The sequence below is a fragment of the Oryctolagus cuniculus genome, chromosome 10 (assembly GCF_964237555.1).
Source record: "Oryctolagus cuniculus chromosome 10, mOryCun1.1, whole genome shotgun sequence".
Classification (NCBI taxonomy): Eukaryota; Metazoa; Chordata; class Mammalia; order Lagomorpha; family Leporidae; genus Oryctolagus; species Oryctolagus cuniculus.
Window position 1 is genome coordinate 68,938,689 of NC_091441.1, and position 15,465 is coordinate 68,954,153.

A 15,465-nucleotide genomic window follows, 5' to 3' on the forward strand; every position below is an offset into this window, starting at 1 on the left:
CCAGGAGCCTCTGCCGCCCCTCTCTCCCCAAAAGTGTCCTTTGCTCGCTAGTGAGCCAGTTCCTTGCGCTTCCATCTTGAAATCCTCCCTTGTGTCTGCTGTGGGCTGGGCCTTGCAGCCGTGGGATGGGCAAGACAGGCCATTCTTCATTCCACAATATTTTCTCGGGCCAGCGCTTGCACCAGGTGCCAGGACGTGACAGCCAACAGGACAAAGACCTGCCGTGTGGGCCTGGCTTTCTGGTGGAAGAGACAGAACATAATAGATCCACGAGCAGCCGTGCAACATGTCGGGGTGTGGTAGTGCTTTGTGGGACGACACAGCCAGGCTGGCACAGTGATTGCAGGGGCACCTGCTTGAGATAGGTGGGCAGGGAGGGCTTCCCAGGAGGCCAGGTGCAATGTCCACCTCAGTGGAGAGGGGAGGGAGAGCCTTGCCTGCAGCCTCTGAGTGGGAAGAGAGCCCTGTGTCAGTTCATTTGCGGCTGCCACTCAGCTTGCTTCTCCCACCTTTGATTTTGTGACACAGATCAGATTGCTGGGATCAGACGTAACCCTGATGACCTCATCAAGTGTGAGAACATGCACACTCACATAGCTATACACATACAATCACACACAGTCGCACTCACACACATGCATGCACACTTGCACATACAACACACACACATTACCCACAGTCCTACAGACAGCCAGATGCACTGCCACACAGCTACACTCACTTGCAGCCAGATGCTCACACAGTCACACACACTCGCACACAGTCATACACACACCCAGTCATATAGAACACAACTTTGGCTCAAGGCCCATTTGTCACTTCCTTGTTGAATTTGCATCACAACGCCTTCTTGTACTAGAGTAGCCTTGGAAGGGAGGCCTCTAGCCCCCTCCCCAATTTCTCAGCAACCCCCAACCCCAAGCCCATGGGAGTGGGCAAGAGGGAAGGCACATGCGAAATAGATGTCTGCATGGATACACATGTCTGTACAGAGGTGCAGTCCATTTGGCCTCAGTTGGCAGTGATGTGCCACCCAGACAGATGCTTACCCAGGAGAGAAGGGAAGCCCCCAGTCTCCACTGCGCTTAGGTGAATGGTGCATCAGCTACCCCACCTGGGAGAAAGGGATCACAAACCCCATCTGAACTTATGCTGGCTTTTTCCGCAGCTTCCTGGAACGGATCGACAGCGTCAGCCTGGTTGACTACACGCCCACAGACCAGGTAGGAGACGTCAGAGCCTGCCTCACTCCTTGGAAACTTTGCAGATTGACTTCCGGGTTTTTTTGTTTGGTTTTTTTTTTTTTTTTTTTTTGGCGATTATTAAAAATCCTGGAAGTGACTACTTCTTGCCAATCACTGCTGTGCCCCGCCAGTGTCCATGGTGTGTTAGCTCCTTAGTGGTGCCCCCACCACTAAGCCTGTGGCTCGCTAGCCTGGAGATCCTTCATCTGCAGATTGGGAATGCTCAGCGCCTGTGTCGACTTGGAAAGCTAAACCTTCCCTCCCCAGCTGCACAAATGGCACCCGTTCTGCTTCTGACCCTGGTGCAGGGCTGCACATAACGCAAGCCACTTTCTGGGTTGCTCCAGAGTGACTCCTTGGGGCTGAGCCACTGCAGAGCACCCAGCTGCACATTTGTAAGGAGTAGAGAGGGACTCTGTGCCCTTTTGACCCAAGGGCATCTGCAAACACTTGGAGAGCCCTGGGCTGCTGAGCTCAGGATTCCCCGGCTGCTTGTAGGGCTAGCAAACCCCACACAGCCCTGGTGGAAGATGATGTGACAGCCGCGGGGACCTGCTAGTCTGGAATCAGTCCCTCAGGGCTGTCCCTTATTATGTTGAAACAACAGGACCACCTCTTGCCTTCCAGAATTGTAACAGAGTGGCTGCCTGACAGATACCAGAGAGGATTTGGTGGCCAGGAAAAGACCTGGACATGTACCGAGGTGTCAGCTTTGTGCCTTTCTCATCCCCTTGGGAACATAACACCCTTAATCTTAGAGAAAACAGCAATAGTCAGAGAAGAGGGGGTAAACCTAAGATCCAGTACATTTAGTCCGTGAGAGCAGTTTGATTAATGAATGCACAGTCACACTCGCCCTGGGCTCGCCCTGTGTCCCAGCAGGAGGCTCCCAGTTGTGGCAACAGAACTTGGCAGGTTTTCTCCCAGGAGTACTAAGCGCTGTGGTTTGGTTGTCAGGCGGCTGACAGTCAGCAGGTGCATTCATTAATAGTAGTAATGGTAATGATAATGAGGGTCTAAAGGAAAATAAAAGCATAGTTACCAAGTCTCTGAGGACCAAGCCAACACATCAGGATTTCCCTGGTGGATGAGACAGCATTCACTTGAGTTTTTAATTCCTATTGTTTGTTTTTTCTTACAATGGGAGAAGTGGTCATTTGAAACCTGCGAAGCTCATGGCTTCCCAGGAGAAATGACAAGTACCTAACTCTGCTTCCTTCCCTGGCCCCCAGGACCTCCTCAGATGCAGGGTTCTGACCTCGGGGATTTTCGAGACACGATTCCAAGTGGACAAAGTGAACTTCCAGTGAGTATGAGCTCGAGACTGTGGCCTGCTGCAGGAATGCTGGGCGTGGAGCCCCAGGACCCAGCCCAGAGCCCGCCCTCATGGCCTTGGGGTGCCAGGGGCTCAGCCTCAGAGAGGGCAGCCCTGTCCCCTCAGGGGAGGTGACCAAGGCTTGAAAGGCTGGGTTTTACGACTCACTTAACAGTAGAAACGACAGGGCCTGAAAGGAAACCCGTGTTTCCACGCTAGCTGTTGATGTCGTTGCCCCACCCCTTTTAAATAATTTTTAAATTTTTTAAAAGATTTATTTATTTATTTGAAAGACAGTTACAGAGAGAGGGAGAGACAGAGAGAGAAGTCCTCCATCTGATGGCTCACTCCCCAAATGGACACAACAGCCGGAACTGAGCCGATCTGAAGCCAGGAGCTTCTTTGGGGTCTCCCATGAGGGTGCAGGGGCTCAAGGACTTGGGCCATCCTTCGCTGCTTTCCCAGGCTCATTAGCAAAGGAGGTGGATCAAAAGTGGAGCAGGTGGGACTTGAACTGGCACCCAATTGGGATGCCAGTGCTACAAACCAGGTCTTTAACCCGTTGGTGCCACAGCACCAGCCCTTTGTTGGCCTTTTTAAAAAGTCATTTGAGAGAGACACTGATATGCCACCTCCTGGCTCACCCCTCCAAAAGTCCACAGCAGCAGGGGCTGAGCCAGGGCCAAAGCTGAGAGGCAGGAACACAGTTCAGGTCTCCCAAACGGGCAGTAAGGATCGAACTACTTCAGCCATCACTGCTGCCTTCCAGGTCTACATGAGCTCCTGAAGCTGGAGTTAGGAGCCAGAGCTGAAGAACGAACCCAGGCACTCCAGGGCTGGGCGTGGGCAGCCTAGCTGCTAGCCAAACACCTGCCCTGTGATGACTGGTCCTTTTATTAGAGCAGAGGCCTCTCCAAATGAGCTCGCCCAGCGTCTGGCCTTCAAGGTTCACGGTCACAGCTTGAGAACGGGAGGCACGATTTCTTCCTGTCTGCCGAGGGCTCTCCTGGGCTCCCCAAGCCGCAGCATCACTGAATAACCCTTCTCCTTCGTTTTTCTCCTCAGTGACATTAATTCTCCCCTATAAAGGCTTGTGAATTGAGGGCTTGTTTCTCATTTCTCTCCCAAAGCTGTGACCCGTGCCCTCCATTCCTGCCCACCCACACTGTCCTAGCAGTGTGCTGGAGGGTCTCCCGTGGCCTGTTTGCTCATTCCACTCTGGCCCACTCACTGCCGTGAAATGAGCTCTCGCACAGCATAGCTCCCTCTGCTGAGGGAGGCTCAGCAGCCCACAGCTGCCTCTGCTCCCTAAAACCCAGACCCTGCCCAACTCAATATGACCTGGCCTCTCCTCTCTGCTTCCTGCTCCCTGCCGCTGCCTGCCTCGCCAGGTTGGACTTAGTGAGCTCGAAGCTGTGTGGTCCTGCCTTCCCCAGTGCCTTTGCTCATCCCATCCTCTGAGCTCCAGGTGCCACCAGAGATAAGCAGAGCTGCAGATCTGTCAGAGCTTCTCAGCTCAGGATTTCTGTGGCACCTGGTGGATTCTGTGGCACAGCCATGAGTCTCTACACCACACAGTGCACTACCAAGCTGGTGTGGATGATTGCTTTGCACATATCAAAACCAAGTCCCGGGCACAGTGGAATTTTTGCCAATCAAGTCTTACCCTACAGTCATGCTTCTGTTTAAAAGTATTCACTGAGATGGGCATGGATCCTTGGCGGTTGCAATGCCAATTAGGACACCTGCATCCCACACCAGAATACCTGGGTGTGACTCCCAGCTCCAGCTCCTGACTCCAGCTTCCTGCTAATGCAGACCCTGGGAGGCAGTGGTGATGGCTCAAGTGACTCAGTTCCTGGCACCCACATGGGAGACCTGGATTGAGTCCCCAGCTCCCAGATTCTGCCACCAGCTATTGCCAGCATTTGGGGAGTGAACTAGTGGATGGGAACACTCTTTCTCTCTGCCACTTGAATAACTGAATAAGAAATGTTTTCAAAGTATTCACTAATCACCACAGATGTTGCATCAAGCGCCTGGCAGAGCCCTCCATGCTCTCATGCAAAGCATACAGACAAGCAAATAGAGGCTGTGGGGGTCTGTGAACTGCACGCATGCAAGTCTGAGCAGGGAGGGAGCTCAGAGCCAGATGTGCCTAGGAAGGGTTGGGGGAGTATGGATAGGTGCAGAGAAACTCCCCCAGGGACAGCAGCCCAGGAAGCGGTGCAGGCAGCTATGAAAAGAGGGTCTGGAGCCAGCCTGATGAGTGAGAGAAACCCAGAGGAAAACGGTGTGGCCACCATGGCTGGGCAAGACTGGGAGAGCCCCGGGCTAGAGCCCAGAGGTCTGCCCCAAATTGGGAAGGCGAGAGAACCCCCCTGCAGCTCTCTGGGCAGAGGTGGGTGGTACCCAAGAGGTAGATGCAGACGGGTCCCCAGGAAGCCTTGCTCAGTGCTGCAGGCGACAAGGTGCGCAGGTGAGTGGAGGTCAGACACAGGGTCCTGAGAGTGGGGACAAGTCACAGCATCTGCCCCTGACAGGGACTTGCCTTGCATTAATAGAGGCCCCAGTGTCTGAGCCACAGGTGATATCAAGTGGAAATTGGTGCATTTATTACGCACCCTGTGTGTCTCAGATTCTGTGCCAGCCACTCTCACCCCTGGACCCTGTAGGATGACAGAGAAGGGGCTAAGACTGCAGAACCTGCAACCAAAGATCTTGCAGCCAGAGCCAGAGCCCTCTAAGAGCCAAGGAGGAAAGCAAAACCATGTGCTGTGGGCTCTCAGGTCCCCCAAGTAATTGTCTTCCTCTCGCTCTTTCACAGTATGTTCGATGTTGGTGGCCAGCGGGATGAGAGAAGAAAATGGATCCAGTGCTTCAATGGTGATCTGATGCCCTTGGGACAATGGGGGTGAACGCTAGCACTCACATTGCCCCTGGGTCTGCCCAGCTTTGAACTTGGCCATCTCTAGCCCAGCTAGCCCGTGAAGTAGAGCAACTGTGCTCCTTCTGTAATTTGTTGTGTCCCATCATCTCAGGTATAGGACACTCATAAAACTTACACTGAGCAGTAAGTATGTCATTTATAGCAACTTTGCGCCCATCTCAGTTATACCAAAACAGTCACAGAACTGAAAACTTAGGTCTTGACCGATTAATATGAATCTCATGAATAAAGAATGTCAGCATCCCAAATGCACAGTTGTCTTGGGGGCTCCTCGCTGTGTAGACAACCAAAGGTACAGGCCACATCCACGTCACCCCAGCAGGTCACGGCAGGATGTCGTCGAGTGGCCCTGGGCCGCTGTCGGCTCTGTGCTTGGCCTTCACCCCACAGTGGCCACCTCTGTCTAACTGGGGTGCTTCCTCTCTCCTCCCCTCCCCTGCTCAGACGTCACCGCCATCATCTACGTGGCTGCCTGCAGCAGCTACAACATGGTGATCCGTGAAGACAACAACACCAACAGGCTGAGGGAGTCCCTGGACCTCTTCGAGAGCATCTGGAACAACAGGTCACAAAGCTCACCCCGGGCTTGCAGGGCTCCTTTTGTTGAAGAGGGGTTCACTCCGTGTTTACTGTCCTCACTGACCAATTCGCCCATCCAGCATCGAGACATCCATCACATGGGGATTCCTCCTCTGTGAAGTCTGATAGGCTCTGGGTTCGAAATTTAAATCTGTTTTGAAAGCCTACAACTATATCTCGGGTCCAAAATTGTTTTTGTTTGTTTCCAAGGCTTAGTTTAGAGCGTCCACTGATACTTAGTTGACCCCTAGGAGTCCCTTACAGGGCAAGCGTTTGGGGCATCCGTTAAGGAGCTGCTTGGCGTGCCTGATCCCGTGTTGGGGTGCTGGGTTTGAGTCCCAGCTCCACTGCAAATTCCAGCTTCCTGCTAATGCACACCCTGGGAGGCAGCAGGTGATGGTTCGGGCAGTTGGGTCCCTACCACCACATGGGAGACCTGGACTGAGTGTCAGGCACCTGGCTTCAGCCTGGCCCAGCTCTAGTGTTGCAGGCATTTCAGATGAGCCAGCAGATGGGAGCTTGCTCGCTCTTTCTCTCTCTCCCTCAAAATAAATAAACATTTTTTAAAGATTTATTTATTTGAAAGTTCCTGAGAGAGAAGGAGAAATGTTCGTTCTGCTGGTTCACTCCCCAGATGGCCACAATGGCCCAAGCAGGAGCCAGGACGCCATCCAAGTGTCCCACGTGGGTGGCAGGTTTCCAGGTGTTTGAGTCGTCTTCCGCTGCCTTCCCAGGTGCATTAGCAGGAAGCTGGATCAGCAGTGGAGCAGCTGGGACTCAGACCAGCACTCATATGGGATGCCAGTGTCACAGGCAGCAGTTTAACTGCACCACAGTGCTGGCCCCTTAATAATTAAAAAAAAAATTCCTTGAACAAAAATCCAAGCGTAATCATGTTTGGAACTGCTGGTATTAAGTGATGAAAGTGGTTATTTTCAGAAAGAAACATCTAACAACTAACTACATGCAATACACACAAACACCATGTATCTTTTGAAGCATTTAGGAAGAAATATACCCAAAGAAGACAGGAAATAGAGGCTAAATGTTAGACCTGTTCAAAGAACCAAGCCAGCCAGGAATGCAGCTCTAGGCCTTTAGCTAAGGACTCCTGCGTTTTGTTGTTGTTGTTGTTGCTATGCTGTTTTTAATACTTCCACTTCTAGCATTAGAAGTCCTGTGGCCCCTTATTATTAAATTACACCCCACACATCCAAGTGTAAAAGGGAGGGCATTTGGCCCAGCCCTTAAAACACCAGTTAGAATGTCTACATCCCATATTGGAGTCTGGGCTTGAGTCCTGACTCCACTCAAAAAAAAAAAAGTTTACATGTTTATTTGTAAACCAAAGTGGGTGAGAGAGAGAAAGAGAGATGTTCCATCTGCTGGTTCACTCCCCAAATGGCCATGATGACCAGCTGGGCCAGGCCAAAGCCAGGAGCAGGAACTCTCTCTGAGACTCCCACGTGGGTGGCAGGGACCCAAGCATTTGCGCCATCTTCTGCTGCTCTCCCAGGTACATTAGCAGGGAGCCAGATGAGCAGCAGAGCAGGCAGGACTTGAACCAGAACTTCAGTATGGGACACAGGCATGGCCAGTGATGGTGTGCCCCATGGCTGTGCCCCATGGCTGAACTTTTTGGTTTTCTTTCTTTGTTTGTTTGTTTTTATATTTCTTTGAAAGGCAGAGTTACAGAGAAAGAGAGAGAGAGGGAGAGAGAGAGAGAAAGCAAAATCTTCCATCCATTCGTTCACTCCCCAAATGGCTGCAACAGCCGGAGCTGGGCCGATCTGAAGCCAAGAGCCAGCAGCCTCTCTGGGTCTCCCATATGGGTGCCGGGGCCCAAGCACTTAGGCCATCTTCCACTGCTTTCCTAGGTGTATTAGCAGGGAGTTGGATTGGTGGTGGAGCAGCTGGGACTTGAACCGGTGCCCATTTGGGATTTACCAGCTACACCACAGTGCCAGCCCCATGGCTCTACTTCTGATTCCAACTTCCTGATAATGCACACCCTGGGAGGTATCAGATGAGTCCCTGCTACCATATGAGAGACCTGGATTGAGTTCCAGCCTCCCTGCTCTGTTTCTAGCTGTTGAGAGCACTGGAGAAGTGAACCAACAGATGGAAGTTCTTGTATACATAATTTAAAAACTTTTTAGTACAAGTATATTATTCCATAACCATATCTTATCGTTGGAACCAATAAATGTATTTCCCCGATGGAAATGAGTTAGACAATGCCCAAGAGCCCCAGGAACTTCCTGCACTTGCTTTTCGTTGCTTACAGATGGAATGGGGATGCAGGTCGCCACCCACTGCTAAGTCCTGTACATTTCCAGGAGGACAACAACGTTTCCTTGTAATTTAGCACCTTCTATATTAGAGGCACTTTCAGATATGGGCATGTGTGAAATGTGTGGGTTTTTTCTCCTTTTTTAGATGGTTACGGACCATTTCTATCATCCTGTTCTTGAACAAACAAGATATGCTGGCAGAAAAAGTCTTGGCAGGGAAATCAAAAATCGAAGACTATTTCCCAGAGTACGCAAACTACACTGTTCCTGAAGATGGTGAGTTGTCAGAACACTGTTCCTGGGGTAGAGGAGTAGAAGTGTTCCTAATAGATCTGTAACTATACTCCACATACTTCTGATGAATCAAAGACACACCTTTAGTTTAAATCAGTCCTCCCTCCTACTGCCCCAGTGTAAAGTGCCAGAGTCCTGGATGGGTGTCCCTTTTCTGAAATGCTTTAGGGACAGAAATGGTTTTGCTTTCAGAATTTTTTCGGATCTTGCAATAGTGACATACACATAAAGTGCCATCTTGAGGATGGGGCCTAAGCATAAAATTCATTTCTGTGTCGTATACACCTGTGCATACAGGTGATTTTGTACAATGCTGTTTGTGCACCTGCGTTTTGATTGTGAGGTCAGGTGTAGAATTTTCCACCTGTGCTGTCACGTAAGAGCTCAAAAAGTTTTGGATTCTGGAGCGTTTCAGAGTTGGGGTTTTTGTAATTCTGAGGCTCTACCTATTTGGGGTCCCACTTGTAAATGTTTTGTAATCTGACTTTCCCCTCAAACTGCAACAGAAGGGTGGGCTGTTGGGGGTTTGACTGTCATCTGCCTGGGCGAGTTCTCCACCGTGCTGCCTCCGATAGGGTCTGCTGTGATGAGCCCTTGTTGGCCCTTTGCAGGGACTGTCCCACCCTCACAGCCCCTCCACTGGGAAGTGAAGCTGAAGCAGGTAATAGCTTGATCGAGGCCCCACAACCAGTGTCTGCATCCTGTGTCTCTGAGCACGTGCCTTTGGCCCCTGAGCCTGCACACTTGTGCCCCCAGCGCTGTCTGTGGCTGCAGCACTGGAGATTTGCTCCGGGGTGACCAGCCATCCCTGCCACCTGAGGCTGAGAGCTGCAGTGCTAAAGCCAGGAAAGGTAAACAGGGGGAAGTATTTTAGTCTCTGCTGTTCACCAAATCCAGAGTCGTGTAGATGCTATGCTTTGTTCCAGGCAAAATATCATTCTGGGGTGAGCATTTGGCTCAGTGATTGAGACACCACTGGCAATGCCCACATCCCATCTCAGAGAGCCTGGCTTGAGTTCCAGCCTGCTCTGATCCAGCTCCCTGCTAATGCACACCCTAGAGGGCAGCAGGTCATGGCTCAAGTACTTGGGAGACTCAGATTGGCTAAGGGCTCCTGGCTTTGGTCTATCAGCCCTGGCTTTGAGGGCATTTGGGGAGTGAACCAACCAGCAGATGGAAGTGCTCGCTCACTCTCTCTCTCTCTCTCTCTCTGCCTTTGCAGCAAGAGTAAAAGTAAATCAGTACAAATTAAGGAAAAAAAAATCACTTCTTGAAATTTGAATCCCAAATTAGATAAAGTAGAATTAAAGAGACTTTCCTATAAACTATAGTTGAGATTGGGGATTATTTTTGTATGTAGTGAGAAAGGGAGAGACAACTTGCATGAATAATTAAGCCCTTTTACTCCTCATGTTCAATTTTCCTTTCTCCATAACAGCAGAGGCCTTCTGCAAGTAGACACGTAGAATCTGGAGCCACTCTGGACTTCTGCTAGATACTTTGTTTTTTGTTTTTTTGTTTTTTAATTAATTTATTTATTTGAAAGTCAGAGTTAAACAGAGAGAGAAGAAGAAGCAGAGAGAGAGGTCTCCCATCCACTAGTTCACTCCCCAATTGGCTGCAACGGCCAGAGCTCTGCTGATCCAAAGCCAGAAGCCAGGAGCTTCTTCCAGGTCTCCCATGTGGGTGCAGGGGCCCAAGGACTTGGGCCATCTTCTATGCTTTCCCAGGCTATAGCAAAGAGCTGGATGGGAAATGGAGCAGCCGGGACTCGAACCAGCAGGCGGCAGCTTTACAGGCTACGCCACAGTGCTGGCCCCAGATACTTTGTTTTAAAATAAACAGACGTTGGAAATGGGTCTGTGCACTTGCCCCTCGCCTGTTCTCATCAGACCCACATCTACCAGAGTGCTCAGAGCATCAGCCAGCACAGGCTCAAAATCCAGCCCCTTCCCAGGGTCCGATCACACGTGAATCTCACTGAAATTCGTCATTCCTTCACACCAACCTCACAGCACTTGACAAGCCTCCCGAGGCCGAGGTGGGAGCAGCTTGCCTGAGAGGAATGATCAGGGCCAGGCCCTTGCCGCCCCTCTTTCCCCAGCAGGCCCTTACTACCTCCCCTCACCCCAGTCCACGCAGTCGCTTAGGTCCACCCGTCCAGCATCTTCCTCCTTTCTCCCTCTCACAGCTTTTAGCCCAAGCCCTCATTCCCCTGTCTCAGCAGCTGCCCCAGCTTCCTTCCTGGCCTCCCTGTCACTCGCCTTTCCAGAACATTCTCTGAACTTCTGCCACATCATCATTCCGAAACACAACCATTCCACACTAGGCTCTAACGGGCGATACCGCCACCACTGGCCTGATAGAAGCTGAAGCCCGCGGCCCCAGCCAGGGATGTTAAAAGGCCCCAGCCCTGTGGCTCAGGGAAGCACAGCTGCTGGCCACGCAGCAGTCCTGTCACTGATGCCCACTTGAGTAGCAGGAGCCACGCCCCTCTTTGCCCTCTCCTCCCAAGGGAGCCCAGCTCCTTGTTTCTCAGCACTAAAAGGCAAGGAGGAAACTCATAGGCTCAGTGAAAGAATCTAAGTAAAAAGACTGCCTGCTGTGTGAAGCCATTTGTCTAAAAGCCTAGAAAATGCAGACACAATGTCCACAGTGACAGAGAACACATCCGTGGGTTGCCAGAGGAGCAGGGGTACCTGTGGAGGTGCCAGATGCATTGTTTTCAGTGCATTGGTGGTTTCTTGAGTGGATGCACATGTCAAAATTCATCAGACGGTGCATTTAAAACATGAGGAACTTAGAAAAGTTCATAGAAGATGGAATTGAAAGGATATTTATATTGGTGCAAAAAAATGGTTTTTTCCCTCTTTTATTTATCTGACAGACAGACATGGAGATAAAGAGCTTCCATCTGCTGGTTCACTCCCCAGATGCCTGCAGTGGCTGAGGCAGGGCCAAGGCCAAAGCTGGGAGCTGGTAACTCAGTCTAGGTCTCCCACATGGGTGTCACCTTGAGCCATCACCACTTCACAGCGTCTGCATTAGCAGGAAGCTGGACACAGGAGCAGGAGCCAGAAATCAGATCCATGGGCATCTTAACCACTAGGCAAAACACCACTTCTTAAAGTACTAAAAAAATGCTGAAATGGTGTATATGAGGGGTCTTCAAAAAATCCATCAGAAATGAAAATTATGAAAAAGCTGTGCATAGATTTTAAGATGTTTTGTACCAAAGTCAGCACCTTTTAATCCTGTTGTTTCCACAAGCTTTTCTGAGGTTTCCTTATATCTTTTCATTCCTTTGCCACAGACTTTTGGAAGTACCTCACATGTGCAGCTTAGTGTATTTCAGCCACCCCTCGGGAAAGGCCAGTGCCCAGGTCCCACCCAGAGGGGATCCATGCGACTCCAGAGGTGGGGACCTTCCCAAGCTCCCAGTGGCCCCAGCACCCACCCCAGGCTGAGCACCATCGTGGGTGCCATGCCCCCTCTCTGCCTCTGCTTTCCCTCTGCCATCTCCAGGCCTGCCCCGGTACCTGCCTCCTGGCCCAACATCGTAGGTCTCCCAAGGTCAAGCTTCACTGCGCCCCCAGCTGCCCATCCTGTACTCCCAGGAGCATGACAGTGTCCCCACAGACCCTGTCCCCGAGGAGACAGAGTGATGGGCTGCTAGAGCATGGGGTTATCCCATGAACTTGACCCTGCAAGGGAGGGCCTGGAGACAGAATGGTCCACAGCAGATTGGTTTCTACTGGGGCTCCAAATATGGAGTCTGCAGCAGGCGCAGAGAGGGGAGGTCCTTCTAGCAGCCAAGCTGAGGGGAACTTGACACTCTGCCCACTTGGACCCAGCCTCCTGTCCTCCAGAGCTGGGTCCATGTTTAATGAGAAGTTGTTCTCCTCTAACCTCTTTCTTCGTTCCAGTTGCTATAACAAAATGCCTTAAGACTGGGTCATTTTAAAAAAAAAAGATTTTATTTTATTTCAGAGGCAGAGTTACAAAGAGAGAGAGAGACAGAGAGAAAGTTCTTCCAACTGCTGGTTCACTCCCCAAATACCGCAACAGGTAGAGCTGAGCTGATCTGAAGCCAGGAGCCAGGAGCCTTTTCCAGGTCTCTCACGCAGTGCAGAGGCCCAAGAACTTGGGCCATCTTCCACTGCTCTCTCAAGCCATAGCAGTGAGTTGGATCAGAAGTGGAGCAGTGGGGACTCAAACTGGTGCCCGTATAGGATGCTGGTGCCGCAGGCTGAGGCTTAGCTCACTATGCCACAGCGCCAGCTCCAAGACCGACCAGGTCATTTACAAACAATAGAAATGTGTTGCTCACCATCTGGAGGCTGCCAAGTCCAAGATCAAGATGCCACAGACGTGGTGCCTGGTGAGGGCCTGACCCCTGCTGTGTCGATGGCCTTGTCTGACTTGTTCTCACGTGGCAGAGGGACAGACACACTCCCCCAGGGCCTATTTTGTAAGGACACTGTTACAGTTGAAATAAGACTTGGCTCCTGGCACTGGCACTGGCACTGTGGCGAAGCAGGTTAAAGCCCTGGCCTGCAGCACCACAGCACCATTCTATATGGGTGTCGGTTCAAGTCCTGGCTGTTCTACTTCCTATCCAGCCCCCTGCTGATGGCCTGGGAAAGCAGTGGGAGATGGCCCAAGTCCTTGGGCCCCTGCACCCACATGGGAGATCTAGAAGAAGCTCCTGGCTCCTGGCTTCGGATCAGCTCGGCTCCAGCCATTGTGGCCATTTGGGGAGTGAACCAGAGGATGGAAGACCTCTCTCTCTCTGTCTCTACCTCTCTATAACTCTGTCTTCAAATAAATAAAATAAATCTTAAAAAAAAAAAAGATGCTTAAACTCCAAAGTCATGGACCAATGGTGCCAACAGGTAGAAGCTTGATCCAGTTAGAGTGTCTGGGTCACTGGGGTTTGCCCTTGGAAGGTGGCTTCTCAATCTGCTTCCCAGCTCAGTGCAGGGTCTTCCTCTGCCCCCACCAGCCCCCATCCCGGCAGACCCCATACTGATGGGGCCGTCTGGCCTTGGACTGTGAACCTGCAGAGCATGAGCCACGATAGGACTTCATCCTTCATCAGTAGCTTCTCTGAGCTGCATAACTCGGGCCCTAAATGATCCACGAAGCAGAGCCCTGGTGACCTAATGGCTCCCTAAGACCCCGCCCCTCAGGGCTATTGCACTGGGAAGTTAGGTTTCAGTACAGGAACTGTGGGGTAACAAGCATTCACCCCTCCCCCCACAGCGCTCCAAGGAAAAGTTCCATCAGCGCTGTAATGGTTGCCAGAGAGGGAGGAAATGTGCTGGACGTAGTCAGCAGTCCAACTCTGTGATCCCTCTGTGTTTCTCTGGGGATGTAGCTCTGTGCATGTCACTGACAAAAACATTTGTGATTTCCACAGCAACACCAGATGCGGGAGAAGACCCCAAAGTGACCCGAGCCAAGTTCTTTATCCGGGATCTCTTTTTGGTAAGTAATTCTGTTAACCTTGGGTTTCCTCCCACGTTGAGTACCTAGCCTTTCATGATTGTCTTTAATCTTCCTCGGAACCGTGGCGGGGGAGAGAAGGGATGGTGCCTGCATTTCACAGCTGAGCCCCTAGAATTCAGAGAGCTCAGACCTCTCTCACACAAGGTCCCACAGCTCCCACGCAGCAGCACCTGCGTGGACCCACAGCCCTCTGGAAAACAGCACTTGGAGGAACAGACTTTGTCCCTTGGCTGTGTTTTCTGTGATGAGTACATAGCCTTCCTGCTCCATCCGAAGGCCCTACAGGCTAAAGGCAAAGGTTTGGAAAGGGGTCTCCTCAACTGCAGACATTTCCCCTTTTTTTCCAGATTTTTATTTCGAGATCATTGCAAAGCTGACACCTGGGATAATTTCGCTTCGTTTTATCTGTTGGTCTACCTATACATATTTTCTTTTCTTCTGAGCAGCCTCTCGGTCATGGCTGGCTAGGAGCTTGTTTGTTTGTTTTAAAGATTTATTTTATTTATTTGAAAGAGTTACAGAGAGGTAGAGACAGAGAGAGGGTTCCTTCATCTGCTGGCTCACTCCCCAAATGACCGCAATGGCCAGAGCTGAGTCGATCTGAAACCAGGAACCAGGAGCTTCTTCCAGGTCTCCCACATGGGTGCAGGGGCCTAAGGACTTGGACCGTCTTCTACTGCTTTCCCAGGCCACAGCAGAGAGCTGGATCGGAAGTAGAGCAGCCAGGACTCGAATCAGCTCCCATATGGGATGCCGGCACTGCAGGCCAGGGTTTTAACCTGCTGCGCCATAGCGCCAACTCCACTAGGAGTTCTTACCAGCTTGAAACTGGTAAGTGCCAAGGCACTCCCAAGGGCACGTCCCCAGGTGTGGACAGGCTGCTGATACCCGGAAGTGGTGAGCTCAGCCCCGGCTGCCCCAGGGACAGCCCCCAGGCTGGTAGTCTTGTCATGGGGGGCAGACCCTCCTGTCCGGCCTTTCTCTACTTCTTCCCATCACAACCCTATAGTGGTCGCTGAGTCCTCTGTTGAGCTAGAAGGAAATAATGAGCAGTCCGAGCCCTGGAGGGCATTTGGAGGGACGAGGGGCCACACGGGGGAAACTGCTGCAGCTGGACACACGTCGGGCATGCGGTGATGTGGTCGGATCCTCCGAGCTGGCTCTGTACTAGCAAGCACTGTGAAAACTCTCCAATAAGGAACGTAGCTTGTAGAAGATAACACGACCTTTTTTTTTGAAGAGCACCTTGGAGGACCATAAAACCAGAAAGACACATAA

The 15,465-nt window shown here is 51.4% G+C and overlaps 1 protein-coding gene across 6 annotated transcripts in view; it reads left to right on the forward strand.

Moving 5' to 3' along the window:
* The window catches only part of GNAL (G protein subunit alpha L), a 191,814-nt gene that overhangs the window by 169,074 nt on the left and 7,275 nt on the right, over window positions 1-15,465 (forward strand). For all 6 annotated transcript variants that reach the window (XM_008261023.4, XM_070050496.1, XM_070050497.1 and 3 more), the window contains 6 exons: window positions 1,169-1,223; window positions 2,477-2,550; window positions 5,387-5,445; window positions 5,954-6,074; window positions 8,528-8,658; window positions 14,099-14,166. In XM_008261023.4, the coding sequence (XP_008259245.2) occupies window positions 1,169-1,223; window positions 2,477-2,550; window positions 5,387-5,445; window positions 5,954-6,074; window positions 8,528-8,658; window positions 14,099-14,166 (508 nt within the window). The remainder of the gene's footprint in view (window positions 1-1,168; window positions 1,224-2,476; window positions 2,551-5,386; window positions 5,446-5,953; window positions 6,075-8,527; window positions 8,659-14,098; window positions 14,167-15,465) is intronic.